The 23,482-nt window shown below is 49.4% G+C and overlaps 2 protein-coding genes across 2 annotated transcripts in view; one reads left to right on the forward strand and one right to left on the reverse strand.

The window, feature by feature from the left end:
* LOC148121981 (epoxide hydrolase 1-like) overlaps positions 1 to 23,482 on the forward strand; it is a 109,085-nt gene that overhangs the window by 37,726 nt on the left and 47,877 nt on the right. The gene's annotated exons all lie outside the window — the stretch shown is intronic.
* On the reverse strand, positions 5 to 19,608 carry LOC125396648 (epoxide hydrolase 1). Its single transcript, XM_087906077.1, has 9 exons — positions 19,352 to 19,608; positions 12,633 to 12,820; positions 11,473 to 11,653; positions 9,789 to 10,016; positions 9,108 to 9,237; positions 8,297 to 8,505; positions 5,770 to 5,878; positions 1,202 to 1,327; positions 5 to 791 (listed from the first exon to the last, which is right to left on the reverse strand). Exons 2-9 carry the CDS (start codon positions 12,813 to 12,815, stop codon positions 590 to 592), a joined length of 1,368 nt encoding a protein of 455 aa, XP_087762203.1. The 5' UTR covers positions 12,816 to 12,820; positions 19,352 to 19,608; the 3' UTR covers positions 5 to 589.

Raw genomic sequence — 23,482 nt, forward strand, 5'->3', positions numbered from 1 at the left:
GATATTGGGGTTCAAGTTGAAGATCAGAAAAGCAAAGCAGCCAACCACTAGAGAGTTCTTACCTCTACCAAGGCTGGGTGATTCTGTCCTCAGCCTGACTGCAGTCCGAGACCCAGAGCTCCTGTCTCCTCCTGTCTTATATTCTGCTCTAGTGCTGGGATTAAAGGCGTGCGCCTTCACTGCCTGGCCTCTATGGCTGACTAGTGTGGCTGCTGGGATTAAAGGTGTGTGCCACCACTGCTTGGTCTATATGGCTCATTAGTATGACTGCTTTGCACTCTGATCTTCAGGCAAACTTTATTTATTAAAGCACAAACAAAATATCAACATACCCTCCTCTGGGGGGGAGGCATGGCTAGATCTTCCCAGAGCTGGGGCTCTTGGGGGCACCTGGCTCTTAAAGTGGCCACATGTTTTAAGGTCTGTGACCTAACATGGGGTGGTGAGATGTGGAGGAGCGCACCCAGGCTCCCAGAGTCTGCGGGTCAGGAAATCTTAAGCTCATTCTTTCGAGAGGGGGCGTCTTTCTCAAGGGAGCCTGGGGAGGTGCCAGGGCAGCTGCTGAGGCTGTGGTTGATTCCCAAGGGCATCACTGCAGCTCTGCGAGGGACACGAACTTGCGGATGTCCTGGGCCAGAAGTTTGGGCTCTTCAAAGGCAGCAAAGTGGCCCCCACGCTCCATGTAGGAGTAGGAGATGAGCTTGGGGTACTTGACCTTCACCCACTTTTCTGGAACATGCAGTAGCTCACAAGGAAAGGCAGCATAGCCAGTGGGCACCAAGACCTTCATCCTGCGGGGAAGAGGGGTTGCTGTGGATTAAGGCTGCTCTCATGTCCCATGGGCAAGACCAGGGCCTCAGGGCTAAGGAAGGTCATGTGGACCCACAATGACAAGGACAGACCTAGTCAGCCATTCACTACAGCCTCTGCTTCTACTTACTAAGGACCCTCTCTGCCTGAGAGGAGCATGTAACAGTTCATGTGAGCTTCTAGATACCCACTTTGTGAGTCTGTTCCTTCGCTGTCACTTGAGGGTCTCAATGTAGACGTTGTAAACCCCAATTCCTCTGTCTCAGCAGAGCAGGATCCTGAGAACATCTGCTGTCTTTCTTATCTCACCATCATGCCTTCTTTGAATTAAAGGCCAAGTGGTCACCAACCCCAGGCCCAGAGTCCCCTCTCCCTCCTCAGCCAGGCTTACCCTTCATGTCTATGGACCATGATGCCCTGGCCCATGTTCTCCTTGTAGAAGCGCTGGGAGGAGACAATGGTTCCTGTTGTCCAGTAGATCATGATGTTGGTCAGCAGATCTTCCAGGGAGTACTTCCTGGGAAAGCACACAGGATGCCCAGGCTCAGTGCCAGGGTCCTTGCCTATCTGACTTCCCTCAAATGATCGGTGTCATTTTTTTTCGATAGGTCGACTGGGTCAAGGTCCTGTTTCTAGGTGGATCGCTAATGCAGAGTGCTAACCATGGCAGACAAGTTATACGTTTCCCACCTGTCTCACCACCAGGTGACGCCCGTGCACCCAGGGACTCTGAGCCCAGGGGTGCACACCACAGCATCTACCTCCCCCTTCCTCCTGGGTTTTCCAGGTCGTGGCTAGCACTGCCCACCCTCCAGTGACCATTCTCCCATCCCCAGTTCAAGATTCCAGGTTTCTCAGAGTAATGAATTTCCCTCTCCCAGGATGCTAAGGGATTTGAAACTCCTGGCAGCAGGAAGAGGCTGGTCTTCTGGGTATTCCTCAGGAGCCAGCACACAAACTGGCTCGAGGTGATGAACCAAGAGTCAAGGGACCCAGGTACTAGTCTTGGCCCTAGTACTAAAGAGCCCTGGGACTCAGAGTTGTTTGCTATGCCCGTGTCTCAGTTTGTCCTTTGGTAAAAATAGAATGAGTAATGCTTGGAAGATGTGTAGGGACATCAAAGTAAAGCATATAGAAAACACGGGTCCCTTACTTCGATAGCATGCCAATCAGTGTGATGATTTGGATAGGATGTGCCCCACAAAAGGTCCAGAAACTGATATAAGGCTTTGGGGAAGTGATTGGATCCTGAGGGCTCTGACCACATGAATAGACAGCTCTATAGATGGCTTTCTAATTTGTTAACATTTGGGAGGTGATAGTCAAGAGGAGTCTGGCGAAGCCTGCAGGGTGCTGGGGCCCTGTTCTTACGCTGTGTCTGTTCTCAGCCAGTCTGCTCTGTGGCTCTGCCTTGCCTGCCTACCCTGGTGCTCTCCCTCACTGTCGACTCAGAAACAGCCAGATACCACAGCTGGATTCTCTGAAATCATGAGCCACAACAAACTCCCTTTTGTTGCTCACTGTCCCTTGGTAGAGGAGAGGAAAGACAAGGACTTGGGGACATGTTTTGTCTGGGTTGGGTGGCAGGGAAGACACCTCTAGGAGGTGATCTTGACACCTTGATCTTGTCAAGACCTTGATTGTGTCTTGAAAGAAGAGCAAAATGGTGGGAGGGTGTGCAGACAGGTTAGCTTGACAAACACCACAGGGCTGGAGGTGGGGGTAGCCTGACAGCCCAAACCTTACCGCCTTGGGGATCAGGTTTTGTACTAGGTCCTGAGAGGAAAGGAGGAAGACCACAAGGGAAGCCCATATTCCTAGGAACTTGGAGCTCAGTGAGGGACTGACGAATCCTGGCTGTCACTGAAGGATGTGGCCTTTTGCAGGGTCACAACCCCAGAGATTCCCAGGAACTTCCTGAAGAGCCCCTGCTCTGGTCTCTGGCTGTCTACTGTGGATGCTGCCGCTGCTCCCGGGATGTTCCCTGACCTTAGAGCCTTAACTCTGTGGTTATCTGCTCTTCAGCCTTCCAGTGGTCCAAAGCCCCCATGTGTTCTCCTGCCCCTCTGGAAAACCCAATCCTAGCTACTGCCGCTTTTGAAGTTCCCAAACTGGTTCTTCCTAGCAGGCTGGTACCCACCCTTCCCTCTCTTCTTGCCACCCTCTTTGAGGACGTCTTGGCCCACCAGATAGCCGTGTCAGCCATCTGTCTGGGTTTCTAGGTCTTTTCTGGGCTCCCCCATCCGCCTTGTTGGCCCCACACTGTCAGTCATCTCCTCCCTGGACTGTTCACATACAGTCGAGGGGCTCACGATATCACTAGGATCCTCCTGTTCCCAGCCTGGCCAACATCCATGCTCTGACCACTTGCCTGCAACTTCCCCTGAAACCTTTCTCAATCCTGTATTCAGAAACTGTCACTGCTCCCCAGACCCAGAGGAAGGGGCCTCTTACTGGGTGTTGTCTCCCCAGTTTTCCTGCCTGTTTGTCTCTCCTTTCCTTTTTCTCCCTTCTTTGTGGTTAGCAAAACTTTGCAGTTTCCCTTGGGGCTGTCCTTCAGATTTTTTTCTATGTAGATGGAACTTGGCTCTAAAGACCTCTCACCTGAGCTCTACAGGTCTGGGTCCAGGCCCTGCCCCTCAACACAACCATGCCAAGAATGATCTTACTGTCTATGCTGAGACGGACCATTTGACATTCATGCCAGTACACACATGAATGCACAAACACTCATCTACCTAATCACAGTGTTCAGGAGCCTGCATATTCATATCTATGCACATGCACACATATATGCATAGTGGTTAAGGGCTTATACACTCGCATACCTGTGCTTACTAATATATTTACACACTCAGAGTTGTACACTCACCTGTGTACACATAATGCATATACACACCTGTGTTGGTTCTTAGGCATGCATACTCACAGCCTCACACATGTGCATGAACACTCTCATGCAAGCATGTATGTTTACATGAAAAAGGCTCAGGAGTCCTCACAGTCCTACCTACAGGTTCCTCCCTCTTAGTCTCCATTCTTAAGCTGGAGATGTGCCATTTCCAGGCATTGATATCTGGACCAGGAACCCTGGTTCTGTGTCTTCCCTGTCCCCTCAACCTCAGCTGCCCTGGCTCTCTCTTCCCATGGTGCCTGTCCCTGCTCGTGGCACCTGGACCACACTACACAGGCTACTCTCCCTACCTGGCCCTCAGCTCAGCTCCAGGTTGTGATTTAGCTGATTATTAGCAGCTATGGACTGAGACCAGCCAGCCATAGGAAGAGTTTGCTGCTTTCTGCGACTTCCCATGTCCCTTTGCCCAATGATCTTTCCATTCTCTGAAGCATGCTTTGATTTACCTCTGCCTGCTTTCACTAATGGAGTAGGGCAGGGACATCCTGGAGTGTTGAGGGCTAAGGGGGCATTACAGAAATATTTCTATGAAATGGAAAATAGGGAGAATTTAGGTGATGAGAAGCTTCCTTGGGGGGAAGACTACTCTGGGATTTAATCAAATATGCGTCTACTGTGGACTGGAGCTCGGCCAACAGCTCTCTGTCTTCTGCCTGACCACAGCTGCTCATCTACCACATCAGCCACTTCCGGACTCGGGTGTGAGTCTTCTTCCTGCCGTAACTACCTGACGTAATCCTCAGAGATCTGGGCTGCTCATGCCAGGCCAGAGACTGAAGGGGGCTGCAGGCATGGTCACAAGGAGCATACCAAGTCCCTTGCCAGGGACCCAGGGGCGTTCCCTCAGTCAGGATTCGTGCTGAGTGTGCTCTGCGGAAGACAGACTCAGGACGAGGACTTGTCTGGGCTCTTGGTGAGCTGCCCAGAGGAATGGGTTGGTGACCTGTCCCTGACAGATCTGCTCACGTCCCTGGACAAGTCCAAACTCAACTTGCGTTTAAATTGCTTTTCTCTCTGCCTCAGCTCCCTTCTTCCGCCCAGCAGAATCTTAGTGATCTTCAGTGAGGCATACATCCTAGCGTTTTCCCTTGAGACAAAGCAGATGTCTCCTCTGGTCCTGCGCAGCCCTTCGCCCATAGGCTTGTTCTTCTACCATCAATTCCTTTGTTTTTCTTTTCCTCCCCCTCCTCAAGACAGGGCTTCTCTGTGTAGTCTTGACTGTCTTGGAACTAGCTCTTGTAGACCAGGCTGGCCTTGAACTCACAGAGATCTGCCTGCCTCTGCCTCCCGAGTGCTGGGATTAAAGGTGTGCATCACCACCACCCGGCTATCATCCATTTCTTGAAAACTCACTGTATCAGGCTGCTGTGAGTGCTGAGGTGAGAGTGGAGACAGAACAGTGTTTCTGTCCCTGGGCAGATCCCATCCCATTTCATTTTCTCTTCCTGCCCACAGCTCTGGGGTGGGTGCTTTGTGTGTCAAAGCACAAAGAAGGAAAGAAAGGCGTAGACCCAGGGGGCTGGGGACCGGAGCGAAATCCTACACCGGGCTAAGGAACAGGACTAAAATCCTATGCATGGGGCAACTTCCAGAACTCTGGAGATGGGATGGCTCCCCAGACTTTTCTACAGCCCTCTCTTCATTGGCCACCACAGAATCTAACCTACAGTCTGTAGAGGCTCTGGGTGAGCCTCTATTATATTATTTGCAATAATATAATATAATATAATATAAATTATTATATTATTTGCAATAAGTATTGCTCACTGTCCTGGAGACTCCTTGCCTGTAGGGGGAGCTGCCGAGTTCTGAGTCCTCTGTATCACTAACCTACTGAACTAGACACTTGTCCTGTGGGTGCCTCCATCTCTCCATCCTCCACACAGGGTCTCTCTGGTCACGAGTGGGGTGGTAGGATGTGTAGGACACCAAAGACAGGTGAGCTTGTTAGCCCTCTATAGCGGGCCTTGATCAGGGATGAGTGATGGGCAGGGAGAGGTAGAGTCTAGGGACTGGGTCCTTGCTGCGGGGCCGAGGGGCCTCACCTCTCCAGGCCTCCGTCCTCCAGGTCACGGTATTCTGGGTTGGTCCAGGTGGAGAACTTTTCTAAGATGTAGGCAGCCAGGCCCACGGGCGAGTCGTTCAGAGCACAGCCTGGATGGGAAGGAGCAAGGGAGGGATTCGAGCCTGGCCCCCAGAGAGTATGACTCCAGGACGGAGGTGTGTGACTGGATCAGCATTGTAATAGGCAGAAGCCCTGTCTCCAGCACAGCCCTCCACATGCCCCACATCTGGAGGCCTTGTAACGTCATCTGGTAAATGGGTCCAGTCCTTCCCATGATCTCCTGGACTGGGTTTCTCTCTCTCTCTCTCTCTCTCTCTCTCTCTCTCACACACACACACACACACACACACATATGCACACACACGGGTTTACACACAAGCAAACACATGCATACGTACACACATTTTCTGTGGTATTGAGCCTTGAGCCCAGGGCTTCACAAATGCTCAAAAACTCCGCTATTCACCCAGTTTACAATGCTGTTTCTATAAAGATGAGAATTTTATACTTAAGATGAAAAACAGGAGCTATGGCTTAGTGGTTAAGGGCTCTTGCAGAGGACCTGGGTTCAGTTCCCAGCACCCACATGGAAGCTCACAACTACCTGTTACTCCAGTTCCAGAGGATTGAATACCCTTTTCTGATCTCTGAGGACTCCTACACACATGGTGCACATGCATACACTCAGGCACATACATACATACATACATTCATACATGCATACATACATACATGCATACATACATACACACACAAAAGAAAGATAGAAGGAAAGGAAAAGAAAAGAAGAGAAACCATCTAAAAGTACCTAAGAGGAAAATCAATTATAAATATTGACACATGACTGATACCAGATAACATTTCAGAGATTGAAACTCTAGGGCCCTGGGGTGGAGCTCAGTGGTATGATACCTGCTGAATATGCCTGAGACTCTTCATTGAGTCGTAGCACCAAATCAACCAAACAAAACCAAAATAACAGACCCTGAACAACCAGCAAAAGCCCCAGACCAAACCAAAACACAAGGCTTTGACCATAGCATTGGTTAGTGTCTGGAATGTTCTGTAGCCATAGGAACTATGAGATGCCCAGAAATGGATCCAACAATTCTCGGGTGTTTTTAAGTGAACTAGGGCAACATCCAGAGAACCCTTCTCAGTCCTCCACTCCTTTAGGGCAGTAATTCCCAACCTTCCTAATGCTGAAACTCCTTACTACAATTCCCCATGCTGTGGTGCCCCCCCCACCATAAAATTATTTGCGTTGCACTCCGTAACTGTAATTTTGCTACTATGATGAACTGTTATGTAAATGTTTTTGGAGACAGAGGTTTGCCGAAGGGGCCACAGCCCACAGACTAAGAGCCGCTGCTTTAAGGTCCCATCTGCTCTTGTTATTAAGTCACCTCACGGCTCCATAGGTTACAGAAAAGCCAGAGCAGTGCAGATGATTCGCGTCTGTAGAGACGGACAAAGGCATTTTCTAGGGATCCTTACTTATCACTCTGTAGATGAGCTTTGCAGTCCTTAAATAACTGGTTTGTAAGTTGAGCAGTGGTGGTGCCCGCCTTGAATCACCCAGGAAGCAGGGGCAGGTGGATCTCTGTGAGTTCGAGGTGAGCCTGGTCTACAGAGTGAGTTCAGGACAGTCAGGGCTACCCAGAGAAACTTTGCCTTGAAAAACCAAAACCAAAAAGGAAAGAAAGAAAACTGGTTTGTGCTCCTACCTGCCTTTGCTGTTAACACTTTACTGGTTTACTGTGAATAAATGAGTTAAATGTACTGGGACCTGCTCACTGGTCCTGGTAAAACTGCAAGCTTTTCAAGTTGGTTTTTCTTTCTTTCTTTCTTTCTTTTTTTCCTGGCAGGGTTTTTCCTGTGTAACCTCCTTGGCTGTCCCAGATCTCACTCTGAAGACCAGGCTGACCTCGAACTTAAAAAGATCCACCTGCCAGCCGGGTGGTGGTGGCACATGCCTTTAATCCCAGCACTTGGGAGGCAGAGGTAGGTGGATCTCTGTGAGTTCGAGGCCAGACTGATCTACAAGAGCGAGTTTCAGGACAGGCCCCAAAGCTAAAGAGAAACCCTGTCTTGGAAAAAAAAAAGATCCACCTGCCTCTGAAGGGCAGTGCACCACCATTGCCTGGCAAGCAGGTTTTAAATGAACAGAACCTGGGGGACAGGAATGGTGGCTAGCCCTCCTCTTAGAGTTGGCTGAGACTTCTAGTCCCTGTGGCACCCAGAGCTGTTGAACCCTTAGACTTCTGCCCCAAGCCCTTTTTCTTTACCCCTTGTAGAGAACTAAAAATCGGGCTGGGGATGAGCACTCTCAGCCCCTGGAGCACACGATGATTGCGCACACGATGATTGCGCACACGATGATTGCGCACGCGATGAGTTACACTAGTGGAGCTGCTTGGATTATCCTGGGAACCTGGAAAGCATGTGTGACCTCAGGAACCCGCCTCCCTAGAGAATGCAGCCTCTGTTCTGAGGCCCTTGCTTACCCACAGTGTCCGGCTTGGTGGCCTGGATGTGTAGGTAGCCACTCTCCCTCACGATGCTGTTGAAAACCTTCTCCTTGAAGGGGTACAGCAGCTCGATATCCCGCTCAGTGTAGCCAAGGAATCTCCCGAAGCGCTGGCCCAGGAGTGGGGTCAGGGTGTAGATATTTTTTGTCATGAAAGCTATATTCAAGTGTAGGCCTTTCACGTGGCTGTGGACCGAGAAACAGGCACAGGTGATTTTGCCTGCTATGAAGGACTTGGGGAAGAGATGGAGGAGGACAGAGACAGGCCACAGAACTGAAGAGCACAAGCCAGCCTCCTTCACCAATCTGCCCCAGTGGGAACGTATGGACTTGGAGGTGAGGGGCGGGAAAGGAACTCTAGAGAGTTCTGGCCAGGACAGTTTCAGAGTCTGCGAACTGTGAAGGTCAATGAGCTTGCAGCCCATGGACCACATGTATACCAGGAAAGGTATGAACGCCACGCAGTACACTGTAGGTGATATCGGATTGTGGTGTCAGAATCCACCATGGTTGGACAGCCGTGGATGTCAGTGTATCTCTCCTCACTGTGATTAGCCTGGGTGCCTGTCTAAGGGCCACCACTCTCGTGTTACTCCAGGAGGAGGGTGGGGCCAGTGCATTTCATTCTTAGATATCCCTCTTCGGCACCATGGAGGACTTAGCTTAGAGGGAGCGCCCAGTCTCCCTCTGAAGAGGACCTAGGGTGAACAGCCCTATGTCCTGTGTAGATGGTGTACACACAGATCCTGGCGAGGTTGTGCCATGCCTGGAAGACTACATCGACTCACTTGGGAACCATCTGGGCCATGTTGGTGCAGATGAGGGACCCCCAGTCCCCGCCTTGAATGTAGAATTTCTGGAAGCCCAGCCGCGACATCAGCTTGTAGAAGATCCTGGCGGTGGCCACCGTATTGAAGCCTGAGTGGGAAGGGTACAGACAGGGGAGGCATGAGGATGCCTTCAGAGCACTCGGGTGCCTGCAAGTGCCCTAGACCAGCCTCCCTCCAAGCTGAGGAAACAGAGGCCCACAGAAAGCTAGAAGGAATCTTAAAGCTGCAAGAACACTTTCCCCAGACACAGGGAAAGGGTGAGAGCTGCCTTCCTCAGGATAGGGCGGTGATTCAGCAGCTGCCGCTCTGCCAGGCAGGAAGGTGTGTGCAATGCTTGGCTGGCCACTGTAGGTTGCAGGATGCCCTGCACAGGGACTTTATTAGCTATGTTGGCCTAGAGCAGGGCAAGGCCCAGGTATGGAGCTGCCCCTGAGCAGCAAATGCATGAGTCCACGCCTGAGCAGTGCTAGGCAGCCACGTCTGTCCCCTTGGCTCATACCCCTAAAGAACTGGCCATGTAGAACCTAAAATGTCTGTCAGACTCTCTAGCTTCCCTGCTTCATCTTAGAAGGAGAACACCATGGCATCTTGGCTATATGAGGCACAGTCTGGAATGTGCCGCCCTCCAGCACCCTGTACCTTTCTTGCTAGATGCCTCTGAGAAGCCATAGCCAGGAATGGAGGGACAGATGACTTCAAACACGTGCTCGTCACTCAGGCCGTGGGCCTTGGGGTCAGTCAGCAGCGGGATGATCTTGTAAAACTCATAGAAGGAGCCGGGCCAGCCGTGCACCATCAGCAAGGGTTTTGGGGTGCGGCCTGAGGGCAGCTGGGGAGGCTTCACGTGGATGAAGTGGATGTCCAGCCCTGGGGACAGAGCACAGTCGGGGTGAGGGGAGGAGGGGCCTGCTGCAGTGGAGGCTCCTGGGCACTGAGGCACCAAATAGCTGTAGATGGCACAGAGAACCACAAACCCAGACCCAGCAGAACATCCTGCAAACACCAGGTCCAGCGCAGGCTGCCAGTCCGACCAGATCACACAAGATTGTCTCAGCCTTCTGCTGTCCAAGGTGAACCGAAGGCCAGGACTGTTGTCTTTGAGGCTTTGTGCTGCAACACTCTAGTAACCATGGTTACCAGGTAGCAAGTGAGTGGAAGTTGTGTTCCCTAGCTTGCCACCACTGAAAGAGAAAGACAGCTTAGTGCCGTCCTGGGTATTGCCTGACCTGCTTCCTCCTCCTCCGTGGGCCACTTGTCCTAACGTCAGGTTCTGTGTATTTTGCCCCAAGAGATGTGAACTTGAAAAGTTTGCACAGTGGCTCTGGTTTTTCTAAGTGTTTCCACATCTGATTGCCTTTAGGGTTTGTGAGAGCTGCTGTGAACTTTTGACTTGGCAGGGTGGAGAATCATCTAGCAGACCAGTCTTTGGGCAAATCCGTGAGGGATTATCTAGATTAGCTTCAGGTGGGAAGACCCATCACTAATGTGGGCAGCACCAGCTCCCGGACTAGGTTACTGCTGGACTGAACAGAAAGAAGAAAGCCAGCTGAGCACAAGAATTCATTGCTCTGCACTCCTGACTGCAGCTGCAGTGGGACCAGCTTCTTCATGCTCCTCCCACCATGACGTCATCGTGATGGCCGGCACCCTTGAACTGTTAGCTGAAATAAACCCTTCTTTTCTTAAGCTTGTGTGTGTGTGTGTGTGTGTGTGTGTGTGTGTGTGTGTGTGAGATGTGTATACAAATGTGTGAGCGTGTGCACAGGTGTGCTGAGGCCAGGGAGGACATCAGAAGTCCTTCTGTAATACTCTGCTTTATTCCTTTAAGACACGGAATACCACTGAACTTGAAACATGTTATTTTGCTTGGGCTGGGAGCCGCCAAGGATCTCCACCCCCCTGACCCCACATGTCTGGGGTTATAGCTGTGATCTTTACTGCCAGCTTGGTTGGTTTGGGGGCTCACATGGGAGATCCAGAGGGTTGAGAAGCGAGAAGACCCACTCTGAATATGGGCAGCATGGGATGGACGAAAAACAATATGGAAGAAAGGAGAAAATGAGGAGCTCACATTCCTTTCTGCTGCTTCCTGACTACAGATTCAGTACAACATCCCTTCCTTGCTGCAGTGGCTTCCCCTCCATGATGGACTGTACCCTCAAACCATGAGGAAAACAAACCAGTGATACTTCACTTGTCATTGTCAGGTTTTATGTTGAGCATTGAGGAAAATAACAATTCAACTGGGTCACTCATCTCACACAGGAAGGCTGCCCCTGTGAGTCACACACCCCTAGGCCAGGCCGGGCTTCTGCAAACTTACCTTCAATCTTGGTCTTAAAGTGAGGGTACTGGTTGAGGATCTCCACCTGCTTCCTCCAATCAAACTCGTTCCTCCAGTAGGACACCACTTTCTTCAGGTAGCTGGCATTGAAGCCATAGTGGAAGCGACTGCTCTCCAAAGGTGGGGTTGCCCGGAACCTATCGATCCTCTGGTGTAAGTCCTACAGTGAAGGAGCCAAGGTGGGTGGGCAGAGGCAGGAGAGAGCTGTGTCCACAACTCAGAGTGAACCCTGCAGTCACAGATGGACACCGTGGAGGGGCCACACAGGACCCATGGGTGTCACTGGATCCCTGAGAGGCATACGGGTTCTCCCTGTGGACTTCAAATTCCCTTTCATTCCATTCCATTCCATAGAGCGCCTGCACCTCGTGGGTGTTCAACTACTTAGGGTGGAAAAACAGGTGGGCAAGACCGCGTTAGACTCCCCCAGGTCCTGTTCCAACCAGGCCCTTCCAGAAGGTTCCTTCCTTTGCTCTCTGTCCCTACTGGTCTGCTTATTTTGACTTGGGGGTTGTGCAGAAGTGACCTCGGAAGTGCAGCTGATTTCTGACAGTTCTTCTCTTTCATTCGTACAGTGTCCTGGGACTCACGGCCACACCACTTTCAACTTCACTTTTATCCTCTGTGAGCTGAGACAGTGAGCCCCACTGGGCAGCTTGACGGACCCAGGAGTACCCAACACATAGTAAGGGCCCACTTATGGCTAACCCTGTGATCTCCAAGCTGTTGGATTTCCAGGGGACATCTCCTCCCTCTGTTGGTGAGATTGCCACAAATAATTTGGAGCACCTGTTCACTTTTCCCTTAAAGCTATCTCAAGCTCCATCCTTTGGGTTGGGCAAGGGGAGCTGAATGTAGGAACCTCCTGCAACCTGTGACTCTCTGGCAGTCTTCCCGACCCATCCTGGGCCTTAGGAGAAGGCTGGGGAGGTACAGGAGAAGATAAACATCTAACCCTAACCCTACCATCTTTCTAGGGAGTAGTCTGTATCTTGCTTGAGAAGAAGGCTGGACAGATAAGGGTCACTGAAGGTCTGTCCCCAAGTTCTTTTCCCGCCCGTGCCTTCGTCCACATCAGAGTGGAGCCCCAACAGGGCCGCCTCTCGGCTTTTGCTCCTGCCTGAGAAAGGGCGTCTCACCTCGATCTCCTCATCTGATGTCTCCACCTTGAAAGGTCGGATGCTCTCATCTTCTCTGGTTGAGGCCTTTGACCCTGGGCCCCACCAGCCATCTCCGAGTGGTAAGGTTTCCTCGTTGTCCCGGGAGACAAACCAGTAGATGACAAGGCCCAGCGCTGAGGCCAGGAGGAGTTCCAGCCACATGGCTCCTGTGAGATTGAATGGGATCCATCAGCAAGAGGAGCCACCCAGCCAGAACCTCACATCTACCTTTGCAGAGACTAGCTACCAAAGAGGCTCTTCCCAGTGCAACCCCCAGGAGGGGTTCCAGTCACTTGACTCCTGTGAGATTGGATGGGAAGAGAGAAATAAGAAGCTGTAGCATTAATTAAATATGACTAAAAGGGAATCACTAATAGGCCTGCTTAGGAAGTTACATAGAAATAACTAACTGAAGGCCCCTGCCTCACGGTCACTAGAAAATAGCTGTAAACCCATCCAGTGCTGTTCCTCCTAGACAGCACAGAGAGCGGTAAGAAATGCTTACAGCTCTGACTTAGGAGGAGTAGGTGTGTTGAAGCTGTGCTTTTAAACTTGCTCATCAGAGGCCCCTCCTCTCATTAGAAGAGAGCAAACATTTGACAAACTGCCTTGAAGAAATGGCCTTTAGAACTGCCCAAGTCTTGTTAAAGGCCGTGTAACCAGGTTCTTCTGCCTCTGTGATCAGCAATTGCCAAAAAAGAAAAAACCAAAACCAAAAACCAAAAAAAAAAAAAAAGACACACTGCAGAATAGAGGTAAACAAAAGCCTTCATTTCCTGCTTCTGCAACATTTGCTTCATTGCTCAAAAATCCTCGTGGGGACCTTCACTGCCGCCTGCAGACGGAAGTTTGTGTAGGATCACACCATAACATCCTACATACAAGGTGGCCAATTTGTTTCCAGACTGAATTCCCCGAGAATTAGCAGGGTTCCTGATGCACAGCTGAAAAGAGTCTCAGAGCCCTGGTTGGATTTCTTGTTGGGTTGGGTAAATTTCCTTTACAAGGTGATTGGTACAACAAGAGGAGTGACTTGGCCAGGACTTGTTTCCCGGTAGGCCAGAGACTCTAGCTGCCAATGGGCTACTCCCTGGCACCTGCCCCAAGAAATCCTGGGTTTATTCACATTTGTCCTGTAAGAAAAATGTCAACAATGACAGAGCAAAAGGCATTCTTTTTTTTTCTTTCCGAGACAGGATTTCTCTGTGTAGCTTTGGCTATCTTGGAACTCACTCTGTAGACCAGGCTTGCCTCAAACTCACAGAGATCCACATGCCCCTGCGTCCTGAGTGCTGGGATTAAAGGTGTGCGCTACCACCGTGCAGCTGAAAGCCACATTTCTTGTTTTGGCTGTGTTTTGTTTTTTCACATGAACCCCAGAGTTCATGAGGAAGATTCTTCTGCGTGATCGCTTGGTGGTAGCTGTCACCAAAGACCGCCACAGCCTCACACAGAAGTGCTTCTTCAAGGTGTCAGCGCAGTGGCTGTGAACCTCATCTCAGAGAGCAGTGGCTGTGAACCCCATCTCAGAGCGCAGTGGCTGTGAACCCCAACTCAGAGCGAGGCCTCTGTCCTTACCGATCACCACGGTCAAGGATCATTTGTTAAAAAAAAAAAAAACAAAAAAAAAAACCAGACTTTGCCATGTGACTTTTAGTTTCTTTTGTTTGCTTTGCTTTGTTTTAATTGCTGTGACTACAATCCACACTCTTAACACACAAGGCCAGACCTCTTCCTCTGTCTCTTCATTTCCACATTCCGCATTCTGCCTTTTTAAAACATCCCTTTGTTCCAGCCTCTCTGACTATGTGCCTGGTTTATGATTCGTGTGTTCCCAGTGCTGGGCTCTGTTGTTTGAAAGAAATAGTAGCCTTCAGACTCTGCTTTTTGTAATTATCTTGAGGGGAGCTCTGACTATGATCCTCAGGAGGCCACAGACCCTTGAGCTCCAGCCATTTTCATGCCTCAGTCTCCCTAGGACCCAGGACAGCAGGCATGAACCACACGTTCGGTTTAATTTAGGCCAACATTCCTGAAATTGTGTATAGAAAAGTTGGAAGCCAATGAGAAGATAGGTATATCCACCCCACTCCTACTGTGTCATGAAAACCATGAACTATCCTGGGGAAACGAGCATGGTGGCTTTGACACAGCCCTGGATGGGTTCCTAGGGCACGTTCTGAGGCCTGGGACCTCTGAGGAACTTTTGGCTCCTGCTAGGAAGGTTTTCTGTCCACCTAGATCCCTGGGAGATGAGGGACTACCCACTGTATGGGCCTGATATCAGGGCCTGGGTCTGAGTGGAGCTGACTGGGCTCCTTGCTCCGTCTCTCTAGAGGGCTGTCCTTCTGGTGGAAGAGGAGCAACAGGTCAAAGGTTCTGGAAGACAGAGTTCAGTTGTTGATAAAGCATTAGGAAGCTCATCTTTGGCCCCCGTATCCTCTCTGTGCATTTCCAACAGTTTATTGAAACAGAAAGCACACACCTTTCAAATGTCTAATCCAGTTGGAGTATATTTATATGGTTGCTGGTGATTCCTCCATGTTCCACCCTCCCCTGGGCCCAATGCAACCACTTCTCAAATTTCTGTGGCTACTCATGGCCTATTAAATTTCAGGAAATCAGGTTATGTGTTAATCCCCGTTTGATGCCTGTTTTTCCCCCCTCAAAGAGAAAAAGAACTTGGTTTCTGTAGACCAATAGGAGGAAGGCTCAGCCCAGACTGTGGCCTGGCTCCTCAGCTTCACTTTTCCCAGGGAGCAGCCAGTACCGCTATGATGGAGGAAGTAGGCTGGAACATGAACCGTGTCCTCGGGACAGTGGCAGAGGAGGTTTCATAAGACGCAGTGTGTGCAGGAGCAGAGGGAAGACAGAACATAGAGGGGACCAGATGGGTGCAGGGCCACTCCAGGCAGTGGAAGTGTAGGCAGGAAAGCACCCTGTCTGTGTGTCAGGCTCTTCCTGGGTGTTGGTAGAGGCCCCAGGGTACCACTATCGAGAGTCCCTTAAAGCTGATAATCAGGCCTGTGGGTGCCCTTCCTGAATCCACGAGTGTGCAGAGGGTCAGCACTAGGGATTCTGCCGCACTGTGGCTAGATATTGGGCACCTGCTTCCTGGCGTGTATGGGAACTCACACGTGGAAACTGATTATGTCTGGACAGTGACCTTACCAACCTCCCCAAGCCTGTCATCAGCCCTGGAGTCCACCTGTTTCCTCCCTCACACCCAGCATCACTAGGTACCGCACCACTGCCACACAGATTCGGCCCCCTCCATGGCCAGCTCCTCTCTGCTCTGACTCCCCACCTCATCTCAGATACCGCTGTGGCTTTCAAGATCCACACAATCCCCATTAACTAAAACCACAGGCACACTTAGCCCTCACTTCAGCCAGCTTCCGGAGCCATGCCCTGTGAACACAGATGTGAGCTTTCCTACACATTTCCCTCCTCAGTTCTGTGTGGCTCAGAGTCTCTGTGACAAAGTTTCCAGGGAGACCAGAAAGGCTTTGCTGGTCTCGCCAGAGGGCTGCTTGGGATGCTGGGGTGGTGTGGGAGAATTATCTGTATTCTGTCAATCATGTATTTTAATAAAACGCTGATTGGCCAGGCAGGCAGTATAGGCAGGAAAGCCAGACAGGAAGTAGAGGTGATGCAATGAGAACAGGAGTATTCTGGGAAGCAGAGAGGTTCCTCTGCCACTCCTGCGCAGACCACCGAAGAGGCAACATGTAAGCTGTCACACTGAGAAAGGTATTGAGCCCATGTGGCTAACATAGATAAGGATAATGGGGTAATATATGTTATAAGAGTTAACAAGAAGCCTGACCTAATGGGCCAATCAGTTTATAACCTTATGGAGTCCTGTGTGTAATTTTTCTTTGTTGCTTGCCGGCTGTTGGGGTACTGGGAAGGACAGAAACCCCAACAAGCCAGCCCTCATACTACATATGGCGCCCAGACGTGGATAAATGAATCCACAGAAAGCCTGAGAAAGCTTGGGAAAGAATAGAGTAAAGTATGTTTTCTTGGTAGCAGCAATTTTTTGGTTCTGCTCTGCTTGCTAGAGGCAAGCAAATGCTCTCATCTAAGACAAGCTTCTTGACTCAGCCTTAGCTGCAAAACCTTGCAGCTCATTAAGAGGTCCTGCCACGAAACACTTAAATGCTGTTGGTGAAAAGCTGAACACATGCTTTTCGGTTTTCAGTCGTAGCAGGAAAAAAGCTGTGCTGTTTTAAAATGCCAGCTTTCTGGGCTGTCCTGCCAGGGCAATCTCTGACTCTTTCAGGCAGGCAGTCGGACTGAGTGTGGTCTGTGAGCAGAATACTGCAGCTTGCTTGCTAGCAAGGACCTTGAAACGCCATAGAGTTGTGTCATTGAACACAGCTCTGACTGGTACCTCAGCCTTGAGGCTGAAAAGCTAAGGAATGAGCTGGATCTAGTCATCAAAGCCATGGTTTTAGGCTCATGTGGTCAGAAAAAGAGAGATATACAGTAAAGAGAGATTCAAAGAGGAAGAAAACCTCTAAATGTTTTACAGTGTGTTAAAAATATATGCAGGCTAAAAGTTAAAGTTCTTAAAATAAAAAAGAAGAAAAGGGAGACTTAGGGTGTGGTGGTACACACCTTTAATCCCAATGCCTGAGAGGCAGAGGCATATTGACCTCTGTGACTTCAAGGGGTAGAGGTAGATTGACCTCTGTGACCTCAAGGTGTGGTAGTACACGCCTTTAATCCCAATGCCTGGGAGGCAGAGACAGATCTCTGTGAGTTCAAGGTGTGGTAGCATACACCTTTAATCCCAGCACTGGGGAGGCAGAGACAGGAGGATCTCTGTGAGTTCAAAGACAGCCTGGTCTACAGTGTTATTCCAGGACAAAGATATACAAAGATCCTGTCTCAAAAAGTAAAAGTAAAAATAAAAGAAATAGAGGTTAAAATAAAGCCACATAAAGATGGAAAATGCACAGAGAATCTTCATACTGTATGCTATTATGCTCTCTTTAAATTGTTTGATTGCTGAGGAAGGAGCAACAACTGCTAAAAGACTTTTGTTTATAAATGCTGCTGAACTAACCCAAGATAGGAATTTTGAAAATACCTTGGCTTCAAAACTGAAGTCAAAAGGTATGTTACTTTGGAGAAGAGATTTTGCTTTTGTTTCCACAGAAAACGAGAGACTCTGGATTTATTCAGAGTTAAGAATAATCACCTTTGACCAAGGGAGGCCACCTGAAAAATCTCCGATAGGAACAGATGGCCCAGATGTCTGAGTTCTACATCCAGAACAGATTCAAGACTACTGCCTGAGATGATCGAGACTCACAGGATACTCCAGTCATGACTTGATTATAACTCTAAATTTTCTTTAGGTCCCCTTAAGACTATCAGCGCCCCCAACCAGCAGGAAGTAGCCTGAAATACTACGCCCACATTCCCAACAAATGGACTATGGGTATTTGCCTTTGTTTAAAAAAAAAAAAAGAGGGAAATGGTGCGGGAGAATTATCTGTATTCTGTCAATCATGTATTTTAATAAAACGCTGATTGGCCAGGCAGGCAGTATAGGCAGGAAAGCCAGACAGGAAGTAGAGGTGATGCAATGAGAACAGGAGTATTCTGGGAAGCAGAGAGGTTCCTCTGCCACTCCTGCGCAGACCACCGAAGAGGCAACATGTAAGCTGTCACACTGAGAAAGGTATTGAGCCCATGTGGCTAACATAGATAAGGATAATGGGGTAATATATGTTATAAGAGTTAACAAGAAGCCTGACCTAATGGGCCAATCAGTTTATAACCTTATGGAGTCCTGTGTGTAATTTTTCTTTGTTGCTTGCCGGCTGTTGGGGTACTGGGAAGGACAGAAACCCCAACAAGCCAGCCCTCATACTACACTGGGGAGCAGCCATCCTCAGCCTGTCTGACTGAGGATTTCCTTTCCTTTCCTCACTCTCAGTGCCTGTCCCCAGGAAAGGCGTCCTTGATAACTATCAGCCAGGTGGCAAGACCAGCATTCTTTGAATTAAAACAGACCAGGGATGGGCATAGACAGGCCTGTCTGACTTTAGTTGATTAAGAAAAGATGTTGAAAGAGAGAAAGAAAGAAAGAAAGAAAGAAAGAAAGAAAGAAAGAAAGAAAGGAAGGAAGGAAGGAAGAAAGAAGAGAGGGAGGGAGGGAAGGAGGGAGGGAGGGAAGGAGGGAAGGAGGGAGGGAGGAAGGGAGGGAGGAGAAGGAAGAAAGGATTGTTGCACAGGTTTCTTTCTTTTTTCCTTTTTTTTTTAAAAAAAAAAAAATCGAAAGCCACCTCTTCCCTGACAAAAACCTTACTCTCAGAGAAGGCGCACAGAATCCTCTGGAGCCTCTTGTCATGGAAGGTAGGGTAGGTGTGGGGACTATGGGGGACACAGGGAGGAAGTGCCCTGGCAAAGCGGGCAGTGCATGCAGTTCCCCAGCCCGAGGCTCAAACCATAACAGATCCTGTTACCAGAACGTGAGACCGTGCCTGTCTCGGCTCCTGTCGTGGTCCCTAGCCCTCTGCACCACAGTCGGCACAGACAGTAACTGTTTTTTGGACCCAGTTGAGCAGGTCCTGGAAGCAAATGAACAAATTTTGCATGATGTCATCAGGAGAGCAGCAAGAAGGGGCAGCAGGAAAGATGACCGACTTGTCCAAGGAACTTGACTGTCAGCCCCTTACCCGATTGCAGCAGGGAGTGACCAAAACACCGCTGTTGCTTTCCCTGGGGACAGCAGTGTCTGATCTCCTCTTCTGGGCAGGGTTATCCCAGTGTGCCTGGCCGTCCACAAGGACTCAGTGCTGGCTCCCGAGTCCTCGTCAAGCAGCAGACCTGTGGAGCTCTGCACACAGTAGCAGTCCGAGCCCTTGGGAGAGGCAGGGCAGACCGAGTGTGAGTGTCTACCCACTCGCTTTTGTACACTTGCACAGCCCAATGACTCAGCTGATCTGCTGTGTATCCAGGGCAGTTATGACTCTGGACTTCAGACAGCAAATTGAACTTCAATGACCCGGAGGCCGAGTGCCAAGAGATCACCACTGGCCCTCCATCTAAAGGAAGGGACTCTGGGACCTAGGGTGTTAGGACGGCCCATGTCAACTTTGCCCAGCAGGCTTCTTTTTTGGTGGAGTTTTGGGTTATGTGTGGGAAAACTGCAACCTGAAAACGCTATATTGAAATTTCAGAAATAATTCATAATTGAAACCCATGTGCCACTCTCAGTGGCATGCTAACAGCTCCCACTGTCCCCCCGTCCCGCCTGCTTCCCAAGCCAGGCCTTAGTCTGCTGCATCAAAACTGGACGCTGTAGGCGTCTGTTACTCACTCAGTGGTGTTCAGCTGTCACAGAGACTGCCACAGTATGGCAGAGCTGTGTCCTGATTTCATTTCATAACAGGTCCGAGGCTCAGGTCCAGTGATACTGGCAAGGCTGTACAGAATACAGGCTGCGGCTACCATTCACCTGGATTATTAGTTATTGTTGTTGGTCTCTCCCTGGGTCTAATTACAAACAATTTTCTCATGAGTGTGTATTCATTGGATAAACATATGCATTCTAATACTCTCTGCAATTTTAGGCCGCCAGCAGGTGAAGTTACTTGGGATGTAATATCTTCCAATAAACCCAAGTGAAGTTATAGCGGAGAACAAAGTAACAGATCTGAAGTGAAATTTGAATTGTTCTCTTACACTCTAATGAAGATAAGACTATTAGTACTTTGCTCAAGGAAGGGACCTTGAGACTCCCGTTCTCGGACTACTAGGCAGGTTTGACTACACCAACCTCCACTCCTTATTTTATAGCAGTAATAAATGCTATGCTAGATTAGTCCAGAGTAGCAGCTGGCATTGACCTCCTGTAGGTTGGGTCTTGAGGGTGTGATTCTCGATGGTGCCTACAGATTCATGAAGAAGACACAAGTCACGGAACTGAATATACAGCTCGGGAAACAACAGCAAAAACTGACATGGGAGGGTGTCAAATTGCAATTCTGTGCTGCAGAGCTAAGTGACAACCTCAGAATAGGAGAAAGCTTTTTACTGGTGCTTCATGCAATGGAAGATTAATATGTAGAACACACAAAGAATGAAAAACAGAAGAACAAAAAAATCCAGTTTATAAATGGGCCAATGCTTTAAATGGACATGTCTCAAAGGAGGAACAAATGGCCAATAAACCAGGAAAAATGCCCAAATGTACTTAGCTGTTAAGGAATGCATTGCCATCCAGTAAAAATGGTTGCTACCGAAACATCTAAAAGTAACCAATCCAAGTGAGGACGTGGGGGACAAGGAATCTGTATACAGGGTTGGTAGGAATGTGAGTTACTGCAGTATGGAGGTTCCTTAAGAAACTTAAGTTAGAACTGCCATACGACGCAGCCACAGTATCGGCTAAAAGCTTGGAAGAATATAAGTCAAAATATCACAGAGAGACCCTGCGCATCCATGTTGATGGCTGAATTATTTGCAAGGCCAGGAAACCATCATAGAAACCAACAATGATGAATGGATAAAGAAAATGTGGCATGCACACACAAAGGGGCTTTTGCTAAGCTATAAAGATGAACATCTTTGCAGGCAAATGGTAGAAGTTGAGGCCATCACATTAAGCAACTGATGCCTTAGTCCACTAAGCCATGTTGTTGGTCATGACACAGAAAGACAAGTGTTCTAGCTGCTTTTCTGTTGCTCTGATGAAACACCATGGCCAAGCCACTTACTGAAGACTTTATTTGAACTTATGGTCCCAGTGGGGTAAGAATTCATCATGGTGGGGTAGCATGGCCGCAGTGGTGGGATTGTAGCAGGAGCAGGACATTGGGCTCTCAGGTTCTCAACTGCAAGCAGGAAGCAGGGTGAGGTCTTGAGCTCTCAAATGCCCTCAGGAACATATTTCCTCCTGCAAAGCCTCCAGACAGTGCCACCAACTGGGAACCCATTAAGTGTTCAAATGTCCGAGATTAGGGGGGAGATTCCTCATGCAAATTTACACAAGTATTAAACGTTTTCTTTTCTATGAGAAAACTAGGGAGGAGAGGGAAAAAGGATCTTAAAGATAGAAACTATTAGGGAAAGGCACCCGGAGAGGAGAGAAATGTGGGAGTGGCCAGCTGTGGCAGCACACACCCTCAATCCCAGCATCTGGGAGGCAGAGGCAGTCAGGTCTCTGTGAATTTGAGGCTAGCCTGGGCTTTGTAATGAGACTCAATTTAAAGAAAAGTGTGGGAGTGAGAGACTTGCAATGGTAGGTGTGATGGCTAATCAATTATCAACCTGATGAGCTCTAAAATCACCTGAAGATGGGTGAACCTCGGGCATGCCTTGGGGATGATCATGAGGAGGTTAAGAGAGGTGGGAAGAGCTACCCACCATGTCAGGACCATTCCGTGGGGTGGGGTCACAACCACAGGAGCTCACTCTCCTCTCTCTCTCTGCATCCTGATTGCAGGGGCAATGTCACCTCACATTCTCGCCGCTGTGACTTTTCTGTCATGACGGACCATGGAACTATGGGCCAAAATCAATGCTCCCTTCTCCATACATTGCTTTGTTAGGGTATTTTAACAGGTAACAGGAAAAGTAACTAGATGGTAAGGAAGAGTAAACAGCCGTAGAGACATGCATAGAAACCAAATAAAGCCATTGAAATGCCTGTCTGAAGAATGCCCTTCTGGCTGTGAAGGCACCCACTGCTGCCCAGCCCCCAGTCTGCCCCAAGCAGCCATTTACAGTCTTAAGCCTAACAGTACCTATGGTGGTTTGAATGTAATTGCCCCCATAAACTTACAGTGACTGGCACTCTGAGGAAGTATGGCTTTGCTGAAGTAGCTATGGCCTTGTTGAAGGAAGTGTGTCAAAGCAGAGGCCTCTGAGGTCTCACATATGCGCAGGCCACGCCTAGGGTTTCAGATCCCTTCCTGTTGCCTGCAGGTCAAGATGCAGGACTATCAGCTCTGTCCCCAGCACGCTGACGGCCTGTGTGCCCATGTCTCATCATGATGGCAACAGGCTAAACCTCTGAAACTGGAAGCCAGCCCAGTTAGGAGTTTCCTTTTATAAAAGTTGCTGTGGTCATAGTGCCTCTTCACAGCAATAGGAACCCTGGCTAAGACACTACCTTGATGGGCAGGGCTGGACACCTCCTGCCAAGGGCCAGACCATTGGCCAGGAGGAGGCAGATTGCAATTTTTACCTCAAAGGAAAGGCTGATAATGCCAGACCATGGTCAGGACTGGATGATGAACAGTCAGAGTCAGGAAGGCGAAGGTCTGTCTGCACAGCCCTGCACACAGGCCCTCCCTACCACGCAAAGAACCTAGGAAGCACATCACCCAGGGTGGCAGTAGCTTTATTGTTGCAATCTGTAGAAAGTGGGGTCTCCACTGGGAGCCACTTCTCCCTCCCAGGAGTTCCAGTTTTAACTTGAGGAACCCCAATACCAGTGAATGCACCCTGGTGATATTCCCAAGAGCAGTGAATAGGCTCCTCCTCCTCCTCACATCCTCATTGGCATTGGCTGTCATATTTGGGACTTTGTAGATGGAAGTTTCTGGCCCGCCCAGTCCCACAACCATTCAGTCCCAAAGAAACACACAGAGGCTTATTTTAATTATAAACTGTTTGGCCTATTAACTCAGGCTTATTATTAACTAGCTCTTACAACTTAAATTAACCCATATTTCTTATCTATGTTTAGTCATGTTGTTTGGTACCTTCTCCCAATAAGGCATTCTCATCTTGCTTCCTCTGTGTCTGGGTGGTGACTGCAGACTAAGCCCTGAGTCTCTATCTCCTCCCTTCTTATATTC

The sequence above is a fragment of the Myodes glareolus genome, chromosome 5, assembly GCF_982192425.1.
Source record: "Myodes glareolus chromosome 5, mMyoGla1.1, whole genome shotgun sequence".
Classification (NCBI taxonomy): Eukaryota; Metazoa; Chordata; class Mammalia; order Rodentia; family Cricetidae; genus Myodes; species Myodes glareolus.